Raw genomic sequence first — 22,389 nt, forward strand, 5'->3', positions numbered from 1 at the left:
GGAGCCGCGCGCCGGCACGTGCTCGTCTCGGAGCCGGCCGGGCCGGGGCGGGCGCGCGTGTGCGCGTGGGGCGTGGGGTGTGTGCCCGCGCCGTGCCCCCCGCGCGTGCCGCCGGGCGGGCGCCGATGTGAGTCACGGCGGGGCTCGCCTTTATAACGGCCGGAGGCTCGCGGGAGCCGCGCACGCCCGCACGCCCGCCCTCCGCTCCGCGCTTAGGCGAGCGCTCCCGGTCCCCGCGCCCCCAGCCGGCCCCAACGGCCGCCCAGTCCCGCGGGCGCCATGAGGAGCCCGCGCCGCGCCCCGCTCCTGCTGCTGCTGCTGCTGCCACTGCTGCTGCTCACACCCCGCTCCGGGGACGCCGCGGTGATCACTGGGGTAAGCGGCCCGAGCGCACCTGTCCGCCCGGGATGCGCGCTCGGGATGCGCCCGGGAAGGCTGGGGACCCGGACGGTGAAGGGGCGGAAAGGGACACGGGAGGGTCGCCCCGGGCCAGGACACTTGCCTCGGTCGCACTCGGGAAAGTGCCCTGCTCCAAAAGCAGCAGACACTGGGGATACTGGGAACGTCCTAGAAGAAAAAGTGACAGGAGTGTCACCTCGCCACCCTTATCACCATCTTCTCTCGCTTACTTTCTTTTCATCACTCAACAGCCTCGCTGCTCCTATTTGCTCTGTTTTTCTGTTACACTTAAGGAAGTTTCAGTCTTCTCAAGGGCTTTTGGAGGCGTGCCAGCCTCGAACCTTGACATTGACGGCCCCTTGCAGAAACGCACTGGAGCAGGGCGAGTACCCTCCAAGTCCTGCGGGCTTAATCCTGCATTCAAGGAGTCTGCTCCCCAGGAGTCCTGCGGAAACCCTTTGAAATACTTGGTCGGGGCCATGTGTGCTTTGAAAAGCAATTGGCACTTCCTTCTGGTTGGGACTTTTTTACCCCCTTAGCGTCCTGAGGTTCTTCTTGTAAAAGTTTTTCATTTCTGACCGCTGAATAAAGCACCTTCAGGGCTCTGCAGCATCACGAAGTAGGTTGCCATGTAGATGTTATTTAAACTTAGAGAAGACGTCTTCATCGTGTTTGTAAGTAGGAACTAGTTCATTTCTCTCCTACTCCCAACAAGTTTCTTTGTGTGGATATGAAGAATGAGTTTACAATACAAAATTTAAAAATCTAGTGTAGTTTACATCAACAATGCAAAACCACTACCATTTCTGAGTCATTCAACTGCTTTACTCTTTTTTTATAGGGCAGAATTATTTTACACTTCATTAAATTACTTCAAATATCTAAGTCTGCATTATAGGATTTAAATAAAACACCTATATTTGAAATTATGATACACAGTGCAATAAAATTTAACTTTAAAGGAAATGTCATTCTCTTGAGCAAATAAAGCTCTATTGTTTTATACTAATTAATGGGTTTATAGCATTTTGGAAGTCCTTGTGCTGTGGCGGCATTTGGTTATATACAATAGATATTTAATTACAAGCTTTGCTGTATTTATTAGAATAGAGAATATTTTTAAAAATCGCTTCCATGGCTTTGTCAGTAGCTAGTCCTGAGTGGTTAGGGGAAAAGTTTTTACAGAGAATTGAAACATGATTGCATTTTTTCCCTTCTTCCCCTGCTGGTTCATTTTAGATTTCTCCTAATCCTCTCAGCCCAAGATTCTTTTGCAATATAAGTATCTTTTTGTTCCATTCACATGGCAACACTATTTGAATAGCTCCACAATGGGCGAAGGATGAAGGCTATTAGGAAACAACCGTCTAATTAAAAATACATAAAGCCATACAATTCTTTGTAAATTTTCCAAGAACTGAAGCTTTTTGTTACAAAATGAAATTTTATCACATCATGTTTATCTGTTAGAGAGGTTTAGACTGGGTTTATCATACATGCCCAGTTAGGTGTGCTATTTTTGTTGTGTTAACTCAGTGTTACAAAATGAGAATTAAAACATGTTCTCTAAAGCAACATGGTCATAAAACATAGTTACATCATATGACAAGAACCACCTGGACTCAAATGAAAACCTCAGTAACTTATCTAGATATATTGTGTATAGGATATTAAAAATCCAGGTTATTGAATTTTAAAAGATTTTGGCTGTATTTTTGATGTCTTATTAAAAGAGTTAGTAGGACCTTGGAATTCGGGGTATTGATCATCTGTTGAAATAAAATACTGGCTAAAACTTCCACATTAAAAATATATATATATATGTGTGTGTGTAACATATGTAGATATTTTGAAATCAATTTATATATCCATATAGATTTGTTAAAACCCTTAGAAACGATCATAAACTGGAGATCTCATTTATGGAATATAATGGCCACATCATATACTTGATTTCTGGCATACCAGTAGAAATTGGAAAATGGAAATGTTTAGATATTATTCTATAAAATCCCAAAACCCCAAAGTAAAAATTGCAGTTTTTATCCAGATACTTATTTTAACTGACTACAAAGAAAAAAAAAAAAACTTAATGGAGGAAATAGATGAACTCCAAAGCAAGATAGTTGGTCATCTTTAATGAAAAATAATGATGAAAAATGTGCCATATATTTCTGTTTTGAAAGTTATGGCTGTTTCCCAAACTGAGAAATGAAGGACTGTTTTAATTGTTTCTAATAAGTGTACATTTAAATTTGTGCCTAAATGACAGACTTTTTAGTTCTCACATACATGGAATGTTTTTACCTTATCACTAGTGAAACAGATCACTGCATACTGTTAAAGCATTCTACTTTTTGTTGGTTCTAGGAAAGAGTAATAGTTCTTCAGACCTATTTGCATGCAAATAAATTTAGACTTATTATTTATTTCCATTCAGTTGAGTGCAGAAATTCCTCCATAGTTGATTCTTTGATTATATCCATTTACAAATTTTATATTTGGAAGCAGGTGCTTTGATAATTGCATCTGTCACATTTCTCAATCAGACAGATTTTACAGGAAAGTTCACTTGATTTTGTAATGTACACGTTTCTATATCCTAAGCCAATAGTATCCTTTTGTGGGTTATTTACCTGAAAAAAAGGGGAACATAAGGCAAAAGTCTTCATCCATCTGTTCTCAACCTATAAGATTTCTTTAAAAAAAAAAAAAAAAAGGAAATGGTGAAATCAAATCAGTGGTGTGAGAAACATCAAGTCTCATGAACCAAAATGCAAATTTTAGAAAAGGGAAATGAATACTTCTAAAACTTACATCAGTGCCTTTATGGGTCTGGAGTGTTTCATGCCAGATTTAGAGACCATTTAAATATCTTTTTAAAATTGTGCCCAGTGTATTCTGCAGCTAATAGTCATAAAATCTTGTGATTCAATTTATGTAGTTCCTAATGGCTATGTATAAGACTAATATTCTTTATGTTCAAAGCCAGATCAACCACAAAGGACTAGAAAAAGAGAGCTGTTTTTTTAATCTTTTTTTTTGAGATTTTCATAATCCAAGGGCTATTATTTTGTTCGAAAAACTGGAAAAATCTGATCAGATTTTATTATACATTTGTGCAAACAATTGAAGATTCTAGTTCTTTTTTATATGTATGTGATTATTAAAGTCATAGTGTTTGAATATTTGAAGAGCATTTTCACTGCTAATTTTAGATTTCCTTAGCCTGAGTCTTTCCCACTATCTATATTTATCTGTTTGTTTATTACATTGCAGGCCTGCGAAAAGGACCCCCAGTGTGGTGGAGGCATGTGCTGTGCTGTTAGTATCTGGGTTAAGAGCATAAGAATTTGCACACCTATGGGCAAACTGGGAGACAGCTGCCATCCGCTGACTCGTAAAGTTAGTATATATATTTGTATTCATGGTGGTTCTCTTGTGCTGCAATAATTTAACTCCAAGCAAGGTCTATATGACATGAAGGCCAGGGCAATGTGACTGGAATTGAAAGTCAGGAAAGATAACAGTGGAGAAAATACCCCCTGCCTTCTTTCCCCTTCCATTTTCAAAGAACCATATCCTCTACAATCCTTATTCAAGTGATGTAATTTTCATATCATTGTTCTCATGGCATTAGAAACATTATGGAAATAATTTCTTCTAATATATAAATTCACTTAAAAATTATTTAGGACAAAAATATGTGGCATGTTCTAGTATGCTCCTTTGCAAAGATAAAAGTTTTTGAAAAGACTTTTAATATTAGATCTATGTAAGCTTTAGCTTTGTTTTTTGCTTTTGTTTTACCTTTTGTGTTTTTTCAGAAAATCATCTATAGCATAGTCACACTTGTATCTTAATTTTAAAACTCTCTATTTTGATTCTATACCTACAGAATACATGGTTCACATTTTAGAGATTAATGGTATTTAATTTTCCAATTTGCTTTATCACAATGACCTGAAGAACACTTTTGAGAAGTTATTGACAATAAGTGGTATCACAGGGTGACAGGTTTGGACAGGGCATCAGAGGTTGTGTCCCAAGGGTTGCAGACTCACCTGTCCATAGGGATGAGGCAGGCTTATGTTACATCAGGAAGGGGCTGGATGGGAGACAGAAGGGAGCAGAGAAGTGCGTGGAGCTGGAGATTCTTTGCCCTTCAGACTGAAAACTTTTGGAAGGCAGCTGTGTCAACCACTGTCCCATCAACGCATCTATCAGATTAAAAACTTTTGAAACACAGAAGGGGCTCACAAAATCCCCTGGGAATGTGTCATCTTCCTCTAGTCCCACCTTTCATTTCCCCCGCGAGTAAAGTGTGGTCCAGGGGCGTTGAGACAAGCCCTAGCCCAGGTGGCCTGTGGGAGGCAGATTCAGTCTGCAGTGTTCTCTCTATACATTGTACACTTTCATTTTAAAATGGGTTGAAAATGTTCAAAGCACACTGAATTCTATTTTCTACCTTATTTTCACCCATGTGGTTTCAGGTTTAAAACTGTAATAGAGCCAAACAGCTTTCCTATATTCCACAGTCCCAGATAACAGTCAATATTTTGACCTTCTTGGAGTGAACATAATGAAATAAATTGTAGCCTGTTGGTTTAGGGTTAGCTCTGTGAGCTATAATCTGGGTTCCAGTTGTTTAGGCCTCTCTAAAGACTGAATTTGCTTTTGGCTTTCCTGTGGTTACCTTGTGAAATACTTCTTGTTATGTTTAAACCATTCCTCCCCATTGTTTTACCACGCAAGACTATGCTGTAATTTTGTTTTGTTTTATTTTATCTTATTTTATTTTTTTGAGATAAAGTCTCTGTTGCATCATCACAGCTCACTGCAACCTGAAACTCCTGGGCTCAAGTGAACCTCCTACGTCAGCCTCCCAAATAGCTGAGACTACAGACATGCACCTTTATGTCCAGATAATTTTTAAAATTATTATTTTTTGTAGAGACAGGGTCTTACTATGTTGCCCAAGCTAGTCTCAAACTCCTGGCCTCACACAGTGTTCTTGCCTTGATCTTCCAAAGTGCTGGGATTACAGGTGTGAGCCACCACCCCCAGTCTTGTATTGTCATTTTAAAATGTGATATGCACCATTTATTCTTGGACATTTTAAGACAGAAAAAAAGTCTTAAACTGTTAGTCATGCATCTCAGTGCCAAATTTCCATGCAGAAATGGCACTGGCTCAGCCACCTTTGGCATTGATCTCAGATTTATTATCATCTTTATTGAATTGTGAGTCATTCTTTGTACATTTAAGCATTGTCTCTGAAAAGTTTACTTCTAACGTTGTCCTTTAAGAATTGTGTTGTTTTTATACTGCGTTAATATAACTCCATGTACCCTAGAATCATGTAACCTGTTTGTTAAAACAGCAAAGGAAAAGTGACATATTCTGTGGGCCTATTTTTGTGTTAATGATAGTTACCACTTGTTAAATGGTAATGATGTACCAGGCATTCTGTATTTAAATGTTGTGCACGTATTTCTTATTTCATACTCACAACAAGCCTGTGAGGTAGGTTTGTTTAGCCATTAAGCCTCAGAGGGGTTCACCAGCTAGTTGAAGCAGCAAAGGCCTTAAGAGAGGAGACATTGACTTCACTTCTTTCCTATACCCCGTTGTCTATGTAATCTTAATCACTACCCTTTTCTACCTTCATGAAAGCAGTCATTGTGTTTAATTTGAACCCTCCCCCCCCCCATTTTCTTTTTAGTTCAATTAACCAAAACTGTTTTGAGTAGATAACAGAGGCGAAATGGTCACTGTAATAAGAGTTCACACTGGGAATTTGTGTCATACAATAATTTTAATGGGTTTTCTAAATTTGAGATATTTAAAAGGGAACCAAATTCCATTTCCTCAGTTCCTAGATCACTTGAAGTTCAGGTTTAATGCAACATCAATTCTGAAAGTAAACAAAATCAATCTTCTCCCATAAGTACAGATACATCTCCATGATTTTATTTTTATCATGGGTCTAATAATGAGATCTTTAAATAATAGATTATGGTTTTCAATGTAAAATTAAGTGATAAAATAATAGAAGTACTTTTTTTTTATAAGGTTTTATGTCAAATTTTAACTTTCTTCTATTCAGATGTCCACTTGAAATATACTTCTGGAACTTGAGTTTGTAAATTTTCATATTAGCTGCTGTTCTGTCATAAAATACATTTTCAAAGATTATTTGATAACCTATTTTGAGAGTAGATCCTGGAGTTGTTACTTACTTCAGATGAAATTAATCTATCCTGAAAACATTTAGTTTCTTCTAGAACACCTCGCAACTACTGTATATTCTCTTCAAAACAACTCAAGAAAAAACCTTTCACAAATATTTTCTTGTAAACATTGTGGGCAGTATTCAGTTCTGCTTTTAAGTTTTAATGGCTCATCAGTAGATGGTAAAAATACAGACATTATGGAGAAAATTCTTTTTCCATTTTGTTTTGGCTTAGTCATTATTAGCCACCCAAATCTGTTTACTTGGGTGAAATAGGCAGTGTTGAAGGAAACTGATAGCTATAGGTAGGAAGTGATAGCCACTGAGTTTAATTTAGTGTTTTATTTCAATATTAAAATTTATTTTAATTTTAAAACAATAAAATACATAAGTTCAGCTAGGGAGATGGGATGTACATTTTCTAGACATGTTTTAAAGCAAATAATATTTTTAATAGGTATTCATTTTTAATAATTAATTTTTAACACTTAATGAAGAATGACTTATTGAATCATATCTATAGGAAAAACTTTCTGCTTAAGAAAGCCAACATTTTAATATCTACTGATACTTCTCAAAGTTTAAGTATTACAAGATTACCAATTTGCATCTCATTTTGATTAATGTTTGGCTTTGGGAGCTTATACTTGTGTGGTTAATATTAATGTTTTTTTGTCTATTTTGTAAACTTTTTTCTTTCTTTTTATTTTTTTTTTTTGTTTGTTTGTTTTGTTTTTTCTGAAGGCAGGGTCTCCCTCTGTCGCCCATGCAGGACTGCTAAGTGCAGTGTCATCATCATAGCTCACTACAACCTTTAACTGCTGAACTCAAGTGATCCACCTACCTCAGCCTTCTAAGTAGCTGGAACTATACGCACATGTCACCATGCTCAGCTAATTTTTCTATTTTTTTTGAGATGAGATCTTGCTGTGTTGTCCAGGCCAGTCTCAAAATGCTGGTCTCAAGCAGTTCTCTTGCTTCAACCTCTCAAAGTGCCAGGATTATAAGTATATGCCACTGGGCCCAGCTCTACATGTTTTCCATTTAAACAACTATGTTTCTTCCAGAAAAATCTTGTTTTTAAATTTTGCTCTACTTTTTATACAAATAATTTTAACACCAGTTTTCTTTCTTTCTTTTTTTTTTTTAACTTGAAAACTTGACCAGTACATTTTCCTTATCTGAAGGAAAAAACTTTAAATAAAGCCTGGGTCATAGCCAGGCAGGGTGGCTCATGGATATAATTTTAGCACTTTGGGAAGCCAAGGCAAGGGAATTTAAAGCCAGGAGTTTGAGACCAGCCTGGGCAACTCAGTGAGACTCTACTTCTACAAAAAATAAAAAAAAAAATTAGGTAGGCATAGTGGTGTGCACCTGTAGTCCCAACTACTAAGGAGGTTGAAGCAGGAGGATAATTTAAGACCAAGAGCTAAAGACTGTAATAAGCTATGAATTTGCCACTGTACTCCAGCCTGGGCAACAGACCTTGTCTCTTAGAAAAAACCTGGGACTTGTTTGTTTAATAAAAATTGACGATTATCAGTGGTTCTGAGATTTTACAACAAACCTATGATAAAACATTTTAAACATACAGTAGAGCCTCTGTAAGTTTACCACTAAGGGACTGAAACAAACTAGTTAACATTCAAAGGTGGTCAACATAAGGAACTAGGCCAGCTGCACTAATACGTACATGTAGTAAAAATTAGGTCAACTTAAGGAGGTGATCAGTGTAGGGATCTACACTATGGGGGTTCTACTATAATAATTATTTCAGATTGTGAAATTATTAAAATTTTAATATAAAAGTTTTAAATGTTAAAAAGTTATTTTTTTAATTAAAAATATTTCTTGGTCAGGTGCAGTGGCTCACACCTGCAATTCTGGCACTTTGGGAGGCCGAGGTAGGTGGATGGATCACCTGAGCTCAAGGTTTCAAGACCAGCCTGAGCAAGAGTGAGACCCCATCTCTACTAAAAATAGAAAAACTAGACAGGAATTGTGATCAGAGCCTATAGTCCCGGCTACTTGGGAAGTTGAGGCAGGAAGATCTCTTGAGCCCAAAAGTTTGAGCTATGGTGTGAGGTATGGTGTCATGGTACTCTACCAGGGTGACAGAGTAAGACTCTGTTTCAAAAAAAAAAACCAAAATAATTTTTTTTTAATTGTTGGGGATTCATTGAGGGTATAAGAAACCAAGTTATACTGATTGCAATTGTTAGGTAAAGTCCCTCTTACAATTGTGTCTTGCCCCCTAAATGTGTGGCACCCACCAAGACCCCACCCCACCCCCTCCCTCCTTCCCTCTCTTTGCTCCTCCTTTCCTCCACTCCTCCCTCTTTCTTCCTCTCTCTGCTCTCCCCTTCCCCACCCCCACCATGTCATTAATTGTCCTCATATCAGAATTGAATACACAGGATTCATGCTTGTCCACTCTTGTGATGCTTTACTAAGAATAATGTGTTCCACTTCCATCCAGGTTAATACAAAGACTGTAGAGTCTCCATTTTTTTAATGGCTGAATAGTATTCCATGGTGTACATATACCACAGTTTGTTAATCCATTCCTAGGTTGGTGGGCATTTAGGCTGTTTCTACATTTTGGCAATTGTAAATTGAGCTGCAATAAACAGTCTAGTGCAAGTGTCCTTATGATAAAAGGATTTTTTTCCTTCCAGGTAGATGCCCAGTAATGGGATTGCAGGATCAAATGGGAGGTCTAGCTTGAGTTCTTTGAGGGTTCTTATTACTGCCTTCCAAAAAGGTTTTATTAGTTTGCAGTCCCACCAGCAGTGTAAAAGTGTTCCCTTCTCTCCACATCCATGACAGCATTTGTAGTTTTGAGAGTTTGTGTTGTGGGCCATTCTCGCTGGGGTTAGATGGTATCTCAGGGTGGTTTTGATTTGCATTTCTCTAATAATTAGGGATGATGAGCATTTTTTCATATGTTTGTTAGCCATTGTCTGTCTTCTTTAGAGAAGGTTTACTCATGTCTCTTGCCCACTGACCAAAATAATTTCTTAAATAGTAAAATATAACTGATGTAACTTAATAAATTAATAACAGATGGGTAAAGGAAAGCAAAGTATGCTAATCCCCTCATCTCTCCTATCACAATGTCAGGAGCCACTATCTACCTTGATTTCTTCAGAGCTGTGGTTACAGGTTCAAATCAACAAAGACACTCACAAAGCATAAATATGCTTTAGTCTAATGCAAGTTTTCTCAACTTTAGCACTGTATGTCCTTTGCCCAGTCTTTCCTGATAACATCTTGCAAAACTGTAGTACAATGTTACAGGCAGGATGCTGACATCAGTGCAGACAAGATACAGAACATTTCCATCATTACAAGTGTCCCGCACATGGCCCTTTTATAAGTGCTATTTTGTTTTTAAAAGCAACTACAAGTGAATAAGAATTATGCTTTTTCAAAAGTGCTGGATATTCTGAATTGGTAACATCTAGTATTTGCTGTTTGGAATTCTAGGCTATTTGAGACTTTGGATTGAGTGGTATTTGGACTAAATGGTTCCAGTCTGCATCTTCTGTGAGCTCTTCCTCACACAGTGTATAGAGATAGATCTTAGGAGTTAGTGGGATAGTAAAGGAATTGGCAAGCATATACTGAGTGTGTAGTATCAGTAATCACAGTTTTTGTCATTAGGTCCTCATAGGTATGAGGGGAGAAAGGGACATTCTCGTAGAGCTGGGGGCAGTTATAGTCTCTAGGGAGGGAGGGAGAAATGAACTGAGTTTGAATGAGAAAAGGAGATCCAGGTATTAGGGGCCTGCAGTGCAGTCTGATCATCATGTAAAGTTGGCCGAGGCAGATCCAGATTGGTGCATATACCATCTTGGTGCCTTTGATAAGAAAAGGAATACAAGGAGATCTTCAAGAAGTTTCCCAGAAGTATCTGACCTTGGGAACACATTGCCAGGCGCCTCCCAGGTCCTAGAGGGTCCTGTGCAGGTGAGGGCCTTCAGCTTCTTTGGCTTCATGGTAAATCTATCTATAATCCATCTCTGAGTTTGGTGGTATGAATCGCACTGGGCAGCCTCAGTGCCAGGCATGTGTAGGGTGGTGAGGAGGCTACAGGACCTGTGATGATCATCCGGTCCTCCATTGGCCTTGGTCTATGCAAGGGTGAGGAGTGCAGGCCGGGCAGTGGTAGGCATTTAGCTAATGTCTCTGTGAGCATCTTCTATGTGTTATAGCAGCCTATGAGTCATGTTCTCATAAATAGAACAGATACAGGTTCCTCTTCAAAGAGCCTGGAGTCTGGGCATGGTAGTTTTTAAGAAGCAAAATCTAGAAGAAATCAGGGCCAGTTTGACCACCAGAACTAATTCTTTCTAGCTGAGTGACCTCACTTGGACGCATCACTTCTTAAGAAAAAGCTACTCAGGGTAGGACGCCAGCCCCATATATGGAGGATGGTGGGTTCAAACCCAGCCCCAGCCAAACTGCAACAAAAATAATAGCCAGGCATTGCGGCAGGCACCTATAGTCCCAGCTACTCAGGAGGCTGAGGCAAGAGAATCAGCTAAGCCCAGGACCTGGAGGTTGCTGTGAGCTGTGACACCATGGCACTCTACCATGGGTGATAAAGTGAGACTCTGTCTCTAAAAAATAAATAAAAATAAACATTTTAAAAAGAAGAAGAAGAAAATGAAGCCACTCAGCTTGTCTCAAAACAGGATGGATAATCTGGCAGGCAGATTTGGGGTGACCTTGACATGTGATACCTTCGGAGGCCCAATTCGTGGCATCAGTCTTGGTTCTTTTGTTCTCTTGCTGTTTTCAGGGTGCCGACAGCCCCAGGTGACAGGCCAGAGAGTGATCACGGGGTCGTGATGCATACAGCACAAAACCCGAGGCCTGTGAGGGCGCTTGTGTGTAGCTGGCACTGTCTCACTGGGTATCTGCCTTTCATTCCTGACATGTAAGATCTGTGATGATGAGGAGCCCCCTGTTTTGTTCATTGCTGTATCCTCAGCACTGGAAATAGGTGGCACTTAACAGATAATCTGTTGAATGAGTGAATGGAAGAAACAAACTTGGTGGTTTCCATTTATAACAGTTTGACATGTTTATTATGGGCACATATTATTTATTTCAGTGTCATTTTCCTTGGATAATTGGTGCCTGTGACATTTTTTCCTCAACCTCAGCACTGCCAGCATTTTGAGCTGGATAATTCTTTGTTATGAGGGGCTGTCCTTTACGTTGTGGGATGTTTAGCAGCACGCTCGGCCTTAACCCACTATGTGGGACTAGACACCTCCTGCCCCCAGTTTGACAAACAGAAACTGTCTCCAGACACTGCCAAATGTCCCCCAGGCAGAGTCACCCTAGGTGAGAACCGCTGGCCTGTGCAGTGGTTTTAGGCATGGTGAAAAGAACCTCTTCAAACCTCCGGGTCAGAATGGATTATAAAGGTCATTGATCATCACTTCTGATGCTATCCAGTTACAATAGTCTGAGCCCATCCGGCAGCACCCGTCTCCTCTGATGTGTTCTAGGTGGCAGCAGAGGAGCCAGCCCTTTGTGTTCTCCTCCGACTCACACAGTGACAGAACCATTCTGAGCACAGGTCTACGTTAAGCTAATGGCCAACAGGCCTGTACATAGACACTGCCACAGTATGAGAGGGCCAGGGGAGCTGGGGTGGCTCGGCTGTACCTTGCGCTGCCTGTCCACCACGCCCACACCCTGCCCTCCTGTTGCTTCTCTTTCTTCCTTTTGTCCTTATTGATCTCGGTCATTTCCCTGGCCCTTCCAGAACCAATTTGGAAAGGGAAGGCAGGAAAGAAGAAAGAGGAAGAGAAGAAAAAGGAAAAAGGAGGTAAGAAGAATGTGAGCATGATACCACCGAGAGATACACCTGGAATAGTTAGTCTTTACGTGGTTGGACTATTATAGAATTGGGTGTATCCTACCAGTTCACCCCCAATAGTGTTAGAATGGTTCTGCCACTGTCTACACACAGGCCTTTAAAAATATGTACATAGTGAAATCTATCTAAAGGCATCTGGAAGAGGGACCTCCGATTTTCTCATAAGGCTAGGTCATTGGTGTGGGGTGGCCTCTTTTGGTACAGTAGAATAGGAAATGCCCTAGAATGATGTTGAATAAAGCATTTGAGTTTGGAAGCAGGAAGAATGTATTTTCTGCCATGTGTAAACCATGGAAGGATCTCTGAGGCATGAGTCTATAGCAGCTCGCAGGTCCCACGGTAGCCTGCACCATGGTCCTTACCATCCCATTTCACTGGCTATAGTACGTCTACAGGTCTGGGGTTAAACTTGCTGGACGTAACTTACAAGACAGGCAGAGTCTCAAGAAGGCACCATTCCCAGGGGATAGAAAACAATTTTTGGCTTTCTTTGTGTTTTGTGTACTCCGCTTGCCGCCGGCACAGAGAGCCAGCACACTAGTGGCTGGACAATCCTCCTCAACCCGGCTTCACTGGCGGTGTGGGGTGGGTTCTTAGTGTGACTCTGAGAACGAAGCAGACCTTTCGCTGCTGAGTCTCTATAGGCCAGGGTCAGGTTTGTTCCTTCTATGCAAATTGAGCTTGCCTCCTTCCCTGATTCCACTCTATTCCTTTTTTAATTTTTTCCCAGCATTTTGACTTCTGACATCTGTGTGCAAATGTATGAATTGTTATACATTGCTTATTGATTGTAAGTTTATATTTGCTCATTACATAGATGTGTTTGAGCCTATGACACCACGTTTTTAAGGAACTTGAATAGCAGAACACCATAAAAAGCAATAAAATGAGCAAGCGTAAAAGGTAGGAGAGCTCAGTGACTAAAAACGTGGTCTCTCTGCTCAGGCGGCAAGCCAAACCTCAAGCTTTAGATACGTGACCTTGGACAATGTGCTTATCTCTCTATTCCTCCTTCTCTCATCTGTAAACTGAGTGCAAAGTATTTGCCATCTCTCCAAGGTGATTGTAAGGTTGGGAAGGGATAATATACAAAAAGTGCAGAGTGTATTGTCTAATGGGAGTTAAATCTCAATAAACTGCAGTTATTGTTACTTAAAGACGTATGTCGAGAATGGTTTGGTTCGGTTTTCAAACATTTCCTGCTCTGACTCCCTTTTCTTTTTTATTCAGGTTCCGTTTTTCGGGCGGAGAATGCACCACACCTGTCCATGTCTGCCAGGCTTGGCCTGTTTACGGACTTCATTTAACCGATACATTTGTTTAGCCCGAAAGTGATCATGTCAGAGTAGAAACTTTGAGTGTGAATAGCCACGTTGATGTCTGTAAAATCTCCCTTGTGATTGTGCCAAACAAATATTTAATAATATGCCAGAAAGAAATGCTCTTGCTTTCTCAACTTTCTAAGTAACCTTTTTATCTTTGATTTTAAAATGATGGTTGGTTTGTTGTTTTCTTTTCTTTTTTTCTTTCCTGAAAGGGAACTTTAATTTTGGATAGAAATATAAAGTAGAAGCCATAATGGAACTGGTTCTCATTTCCCTGTTTGCATTTTGGTCTGGTTTGGCTTTTTTTATGTCAACAACTTACCCATTTTCACAAAAATGAGGAACATGAGAATTTGATATTTTGTTACAGAAATATTTTTTTCTCCCCCCTCCCCAGCCCCACCCCTATCTGTGCCCCAAGACACATCCACACACATTTGGTCTCTTCCCTAATATTCCTCGAGGAATTATAAAGCCCTCACTTAATTCTCTGGTTCCCGTCTCTCCTCTCTGGCATTTAAAAGCAGAGGGTCTGTGCCCTTTAGCTTGCTGGCAGAATCACTGACAAGAATTCAGCTTTTAGCCTGATCCTTAGACAGTGAACAGAGTGGATAGTTGAACTAGGCATGCCAGGTTCCTCTCCTGGGGTGGAGACTAGGTGTACTTCTGGGACTTAGCTAAACTCATCCACCCAGTGGACTCCAGCTCTGCTTTTTTGGTGAGAGGACACAGGAATGGAAAGCCAAATTAATTGAGTCCAGATTTCTAGATTGGGGACAGGGAGCTCTGAATAGAAGACTTCTTTTCCAAGACAATATTTATTCTTTTTTTCTTTTTATAAAGTTTGTTTTTCAAAAATAAAACACCCTCCTATTTGGAGATGTTCTAGGATGTGTTCACTTGAAGAGGAAGGATTGATTTTAATCTGGCATACCACGAGTTATCATTTTTAAATCAATATTAAATTATAATTTATACTTTATCTGTAACTGAAAAGTCAACGATAATATAATGGATTGTCTGACATCCTGCCGTTTGTACTTGTACCAGTATTGCTGTGTAAAAATTCTGTATCAGAATAATGACGGTACTGTATATCACTTGATTTATTTTAATATTATATCCTTATTTTTGTCACGCTCGTTGTCATTGTTTTATTACAAGCAGATTTGTACATAAGCCACATCCTAACGTGGGTAAAGATTGCAAAGTTGGTAAAACAGCCCTAACAATATGTGCATTTTCATTTCACATACAGGAAAGTTCTGTTTACATGGATTTTAAGGTTGTACAAAAGGTAAACAATGTGAGGTTTTAGAGCATGACGGGAAATCATGACATATAAAACTGACTGTAATCAGGGATGGACTTGTGGGATTTCACTGTATTGATTCAGCAGATAGTGATGGAGTGTGTATCCTTCGTGGGAAATCAGGGTGCTAGCCTGGTAGGTGCTAGCCGTACAGTGATGCCAATGGAGACTGGCCTTGAAAAACCCACCAACTGTTGTAAATGGATTCAATATCACAAATAAACAACTTAAGAAATGTGTTTAACTGACTAAACTTGCCAATGTCAACCCACCAACCATTTAAAAAAAAAAAAACAGTCCATTTTGTACTTATTTACCCAGTCAGGGTTTATAATTGCACACTGTGTATAATTTTACCCCTTGAGCTAACATGTCCCAAAAATGTATGGGATTTTGCTGTACTAATTACTGTACTTGGTTAGAGAAGTTATTATTTTTGGTTCAGTTTAGCTGAAACAGTCCTTAATGAGTTTGTTGAAAAAAATTCGACTTCAACAAGTGGAATTATGAGTAAAGAAGCAGACACTAGGAGATTTTGCTAAATTTGTTTTCTGTTTGTTTGTTTGGTTGGCTTTTTTCTTTTTTTGAGATAGAGTCTCAGGCTGTCACCCTGGGTAGAGTGTTATGGCTCACAGGTCACAGCAACCTCAAACTCTTGGGCTTAAGTGAGTCTCTTGCCTCAGCCTCCCAAGTAACTGGGACCACCGGCGCCCTCCACAATGCCCAGCTATTTTTTTGTTGCAGTTGTCATTGTTGTTTTAGCTGGCCCAGGCCGGGTTTGAACCTGCCAGCCTCGTTGTATGTGGCCAGCCCCCTACCCACTGAGCTACGGGAACCACCCTACATTTGTTTTTGTGTGACGTTCAAGACATTCTTTTCCCTAAGTGGTAAAAACTTAATTAGGCCAATCATTCATTTTCACTGATGTTAAAAAACATAACCAACTTTTGTACAATTTTGCTTTTACATACGCAAACCAAGTTTTTAAAAAATTGCTACCTAAAAAGGTGGACTACATGCACACAGCCAAGAAAACAAATGTGAAGTTTGTGTACTTAAGAACTGGACCCTTTGACTGGTTGCTATCCAAAAAAAAAAAAAAAAAAGCAGAACTTAGTTGTTCGCTCCCTTTTCCCTTGGTGGTTATTTTAGTGTATAGTTCTATTTGGTGATTACTTTTTAACTTATTTCCAGGATTAACACCTTGTAAATAATTGTTTCAAAAAACTTGTAATCATGCTTTTCGGAGATTTCTTAAAGCAATTTTGTGCAAAGCATATGAAGTCTTCCACTATAAAGGCTACAGCTGCTGTGTCTTCCATCTCCCAGAATGGTCTCACACAGGTGTTGAGACTTCATAGACCTGGATTTCTGCACGGCAAAAGCAAGGTGGTAATTTACACAAGAAGAAGTAAGTCAACAGTGTATGTTGATAAATGACAGTATCATGAATAAATTCTGTGCATTCTAAGATAGAAATAGATCTTATGCCAAAAGATCATGGCCCACCCCACTCAAGCGGACTGTTGGATTTCTTTGCAAACATCAAGTTCCATGGAAAGTGTCATTTCTGACTTTGTTTATCCTTTGTTAAAAGCAACATTATTATTATTTTTTACCGTAGAAAAGTTTATGCCCAAACTACTTCCTTGCAAACCTTCCTATCTCACTGAGGAGCTTCCTTCATCCTTCTCAACATGGCTCTTCTGTTAGAGCCTTACAAAGTCAGCCCAGGGGGAGCAAACACAGAAGCCAATTTTCCTCCTCATTGGTTTTAAGACCAGAAATCTCATCCCACTCTTTCTAGCTCATTTTTTTAGAAAATTAAAGTTGGGGGCCATTTTAATTTTAAAAGCAGGACATTTTCGGTATTCAGTGAGAGTCACTGCGAAATTCCTTGAGCACCTTTTGTGTGATCTTTGCCTGTGCGTTGCTGTTAATTCTCAGCGCTCCCTTCTGCATTAAAGAGAACTGTATTTATTTCAGTATTCTCAAATTTTTAAATTGACAAATAAAAGTTGTATATATTTATAGTGTATAACATGATGCTCTGAAGTATGTATACATTGTGGAATGGCTAAGTTGAGCTGATTACCGTACATGTTACCTCACATACTTAAAATTTTTTGTAGTAAGGATGCTTAAAACTCTCGGTGATTTTCAAGTACATAGTATTGACTACAGCCACCATGGTGTAGGGTGGATCTCCAGAAATTGTCAATGGATTCTAAAGAGGACAGTTTTTAACAATATGATCTTCAAATAAACTATATCTATATATTATGTATCTATAGAGATAGATATATAGGTGGAGGAATAAAGATCTATATGGCAGGGTATCTGTATGTGTATATGTGTATATGTATGGCATATATATTTCAGAGTAATTTCAGAATACACCTAAAATTAGAGGTGTAATTATTATACTGTTCCATTTTTTTTTATTACCCATCAAAGGTTCTGATTTGATTTGTCTGGAACAAGGCCCAGGTATTCAGGTGTTGGGATTTTTTTTAAGCTCCCTGATTAATTCTGAGGTTCGTCCATGATTGAGAGCCACTGAGACCACATGAAGGACTATCCTTCTATGGAAACGTTACTGCTACACTGTGACACTATTTGATGAGCATATTTCTAGTTGAATTAGACGTGAGACGAGTGACTAGGTATCTTTGTCTTTTCTTGCCACCCTAAAAAATTTCCATGGTCTGCAGCACAAATGATTCCATTTCCTTTCATTTTAGAGGGAAACAGAAGTGTTCCAATTGAGAATTTCTGTGGCTGTTACATAGTCTATTTGAAGAAGCCATCCAAAGTTTCCTGGAAGTAGGGAGGGAAGCAGGCCACTCCAGCCTAGCTGGCCCCACAGCTCCCCTGGTTTCGAGAGCTTTTGCATCCTCAAGTGCATCCTCCAGGTGACCTTGCTTCTGACCTCCCCAGCAGGTACTCCCTGCTCCCAGCCTCTTCCCCATAGAGTCTTAAGGTTTCATTCTATTTTATTGGATCCATAGATCATCATAATGCTTTAAAATGTCCAAGGTTGCACAATATTGTAGTTGAATAAATCAGACTAGTAAGCATTGCAATAAAGCATTTCATTAATGTGACAAAAGATTAAAAGCAAGAAAATGGGAAATTGTGGGCAACACGATAACACAATTACTGGCAGCCAAATGCACAGGGCGATTACATCACGTGCACACTGAGTACAGACTCTGTGTCCACAAGGAGATTCCCTTGTCATGGAGCCTGACCCACTCATGCAGTTGTGCCAGCCAGGCAAAATGACAGCCTGCCCCATGGAGTGACAACTGTGGTGCATAGTTGCAGGCACTCTCCCATGTTAGTCCAGGATTTCTCAACCTCAACACTAGTGACTTTCTGGGCCATATAATTTTTGTTGTAGAGGGCGCCCCTGTGCATTGTGGAATATTTAGCAGACAGAAGCATCTCTGTAGTACAGTGTTAATTACATACCAGTAACACTCTCCCCGTGTGACAACCAAAAATGTCTCTAGACATTGCCAAACATCCTCCGGGGATTGTAGATGGAGATAAACTGTTTAGTCTGAAGTTTTTTGTATGTGTGTCTGCGTGACGTTGTTTAACAAGTTTTTATGGCAGTATCAAAAATTGAAAAGACAATATTTTAAAAATTACCCCCCAACTGGGACTTTGCAAAATCAATATCCTAAAAAAAATTGTATCCAAAGTACTAGAGAAGTAAACATTTGATATGGTTTATATATTCAGTCAAAGAAATATCAGTTACCTGTTAACGCTAGAGTTTACTATGTTTCAAGGAAGGCATGTTTAGTCACTCTTTAAAGTTTAAGGCTCAGATAAAATGAATTTAATCACAGATGAATGATTTCCCATCCAGAGACTGTACCTCTAAGCAAATTTCCACATTGCTTAAATCCAAATTTATGTTATCTTGATTAAAATGTGATATGATATATGAAAAATGTTTTATTGCAGACACTCAAAAGCTTTACCAGCAAAATTGGGGGAAATTGTACTTTGCAATTTTTTTTTTTTTTTTTTTTTTGGCTGGGGCCAGGTTTGAACCCACAACCTCCAGTACATGGGGCTGGCACCCTACTCCTTGAGCCACAGGCACCACCTGGGAAAATTGTACTTTGTCAGGTTCAACAGTTGAAAAATTGTTGAGAAGTTTGACAAATTCAGTTTCCCTATAGACAAGATTGAGGCTGGCATGGGTATTTTTAGTTCATGGTTAAACAAATCATGCCTGTAACCTCAGCACTTGGGAGCCTGAGATGGGTAGATTGCCTGAGCTCATGAGTTCGAGATCAGCCTGAGCCAGAGCAAGACCCTGTCTCTAAAAAATAGCTGGGCATTGTGGCAGGCGCCAAGCAAGAGAATCGCTTTAGCCCAAGAGTTTGAGGTTGCTGTGAGCTGTGATGCCATAGCACTCTACTGAGGGGGACAAAGTGAGACTCTGTCTTTCAAAAAACAAAAAGCAAAACCAAATCAACTGAAACTTTTCATTGTGAAAATTTTTAAACATGAAAGTAAAAAGAAAAAGTATAAGGAAATACCATGCATCCATCATGCAGTATCTTATCAACATTTACCATCTTAATGCCAACTTCCCCCACCTGCCTCCACTCCTTCTGTATTATTTTGAAGAAAATCAATTTGGCCCCTTCTTGATAGAATCCTCTAGTCACTATTACATACGTGAGAGACAGTTACATTTTTGTGTGTTATCAATGATAACATCAGTCCTTTTTTTTAATGGTGGTGCTTAAGTCCCCAGACATGGCCAAGGCCCTTTCACTGATTACCTTGTACTCCTAAATATTTACTCTTGAGACAATGTTTGAAACTCCAACTTGGAGTTTGAAATCGAGGAGCAAAATATTTCAGTTCCAAGTCATGTGCGTATTTGCTCCTATGTAAAATTTTAAAAGATAATATTTTGGTGCCAAAGTATAAGAAGCTTATAGAAGAATATTGCTAATTATGGTGCTGGGCTTGGTTTATAGGGAATTGAATGATGTCTGAAATTATTATGCTATATTAATGTTTTCTGAATTTGGTTGGGAAGGGGAAAAATTCCTGAATGGAAGATAAAGCTGGTAGATCCTAGTTGTCTTCCATAATCCAATCATTCTCATGTTAATTCATTAGTTCTCCCATTTTCTCTCTTTCTCCTTTCCCTCTCTCTCTCTCTCTTTTAGCTGTGTGCATGGCCGCCCATCTAGATCTCCAGAGACTACATTTGCCAGCTGCTAAGGTGTGGCCATGTTACTTAAATTCTTAGGGATGGAATATGAGCAGAAGTGATCTGCCTCACTTAAAATTTCCCTTCATTTCCTCTCCAATGGGGAGATGCATCTGTCTACTTTGGACCCAGAGACTGAAGGCATTTGGGAAAGATAGTAGATCTGACCTATCAGCCTGGGTATATGGATGGCCACCTTGAAGTCATCACCTAAAACCAGGGAGAAACAATTAATCCACTCTTATTTTGTCTGTCATTATTGAAGCATCCCCACCTCTCCGTAGTCAGTAAGAGGAATCATTCTTTTCAAAAGTGCATCATTTTCTTATAACTTATGCTTCATTTAGTTAACCATAAAAATTTGTTTTTGCATTTTGTGTAGTGGTTGCTCAGCAGACGGTAGAATCAACTGCCCACCCACCCTCCCAAAATTGGCTGGAGTGTTGGGACTGATGACAGGAGCATGTGACCAGATTTATTATTCATATAATGGAATTTTTTGGTGAAAGGAGGGAAGACACAAGTTGACTCAGGTGGCAATATTACTATTAAGGGAGGTTAATTTTAGCTTGTATGGTAAGGCTTGTGCTAGGGTTGGCTAGAGAGAGTTGGATGGGGTTTGAGAGCCTGTCAGTGTTTCAGTGTCACAAAGGGGTTTTCCTCTTTATTGTAGTTCTGATGTGATATCTTGATGAGAACCTGCTAACCCAGTGGAGGAAGAATCTTTAAATCAGAGATGGTTGAACTTACACATATATTTTGGTTACAAGGGGCAGCGCCTGTGGTTCACTGGCCCCATCTACTGGAGGTGGCGGGTTCAAACCCAGCCCCGGCCAAAAAAAAGAGAGTATTCATATCCCAAACCCTGAGAAAACATGTAAATCTATCTTCCTGCAGCCAATGTTTCAAACTCTGAAAGATGTCACCTACCCATGGATTAAGAAATTCAAGGGAAGGCTGGGCATGGTGGCTTACACCTGTAATCCTAGCACTCTGCGATGCCAAAGTGGGTAGATTGCCTGAGGAGTTCAAAATCGGCCTTAGCAGCCAGGTGTTGTGGTGGGCATCAGTAGTCCCAGCTACTCAGAAGGCTGAGTCAAGAGGATTGCCTGAACTCAAGAGACTGAAGTTGCTGTGAGCTGTGATACCATGGCACTCTACCCAGGGTGACAAAGTGAGACTCTGTCCTTTGTAAGAACAAAAGAAGTCACTGAGGCCCATCACAACTAAAAATTTTCTTACACTATTTAGGCACATTTTAATCTTGCCCAAAGGTGCTAGCAAAAAAAGAAAAGAAAAAAGAACAAACTTTAAATCATAGATTTTCAGTGAGCAAAGCAGTTTTTCAAACTAGCAAAAGTAAAGTAATAGGCAATTAGCAAAAGACAAAATCGTGTCTTTGTATAATTGTGTTCCTGTCAATAGAGACAAATTATTAAATATACATATATAAAGGTATTTAATATTAATGTCTTTATAAAACTTACTAGGTAACTTAAAATTTTTAAAAAATCCTTTGTTAGACCACATGTCGCCATACCCTACAAAGGATTAGAAAATTATGCAAATCAAATTCTAGAAATAGCTCTGGGTATCCCATAATTCCTCAAGACAGATATGCAAATTAAACCGATCGTGACTATGGGTTAAAAGAATTACACACTGTATGGTTACACTGCTCATATCCCTTTGCAGAATCAATATCTGCAGGAGTTCTTTCCTATCTCTTCTCTGTCTTTTCTGCCTGGCACCTGGGTCAATATATTAGAAATGTGTAGAGAATTTAAAGGGAAAAAAGGAGTAAAATCAAAAAAGACAAGGAAGAAAAGTTTCATCTCCTTGTGCATTTTAAGTTTAATGATTCCTATAGAATTTTAAAATAAGACATGGATTAGATTTGCATTGAAACATAAGTAATTTTTCAAATCTCTCTGAAATTACATGTATCCTCAAGAAAATGAAACC

The 22,389-nt window shown here is 39.4% G+C and overlaps 1 protein-coding gene across 2 annotated transcripts; it reads left to right on the forward strand.

Annotated features, from left to right (window-relative positions):
- Positions 1–213: 213 nt before the first annotated feature.
- Positions 214–13,959, forward strand: PROK2 (prokineticin 2). Of its 2 annotated transcripts, XM_003785495.3 has the most exons (4): positions 214–375; positions 3,679–3,804; positions 12,420–12,482; positions 13,764–13,959. In XM_003785495.3, the coding sequence occupies exons 1-4, from the start codon at positions 280–282 to the stop codon at positions 13,866–13,868; spliced, it is 390 nt and encodes a 129-aa protein (XP_003785543.1). In that variant the 5' UTR covers positions 214–279; the 3' UTR covers positions 13,869–13,959. The 2 variants fall into 2 exon arrangements, with proteins under 2 accessions (XP_003785543.1, XP_003785542.1); XM_003785494.3 differs by lacking the exon at positions 12,420–12,482.
- The last annotated feature ends 8,430 nt before the right edge of the window (positions 13,960–22,389 follow it).

Source organism: Otolemur garnettii, unplaced genomic scaffold (genome assembly GCF_000181295.1).
Source record: "Otolemur garnettii isolate 467f Iridium unplaced genomic scaffold, OtoGar3 scaffold00015, whole genome shotgun sequence".
Lineage (NCBI taxonomy): Eukaryota > Metazoa > Chordata > Mammalia > Primates > Galagidae > Otolemur > Otolemur garnettii.

Coding starts and splice junctions, on each gene's coding strand:
- PROK2 (XM_003785495.3), top strand. CDS start 280: ATGAGGAGCCCGCGCCGCGCCCCGCTCCTGCTGCTGCTGCTGCTGCCA. Junction 3,805..12,419: donor GCCATCCGCTGACTCGTAAA/GTTAGTATATAT, acceptor TGGCCCTTCCAG/AACCAATTTGGAAAGGGAAG. Junction 12,483..13,763: donor GAAGAAAAAGGAAAAAGGAG/GTAAGAAGAATG, acceptor TTTTTTATTCAG/GTTCCGTTTTTCGGGCGGAG.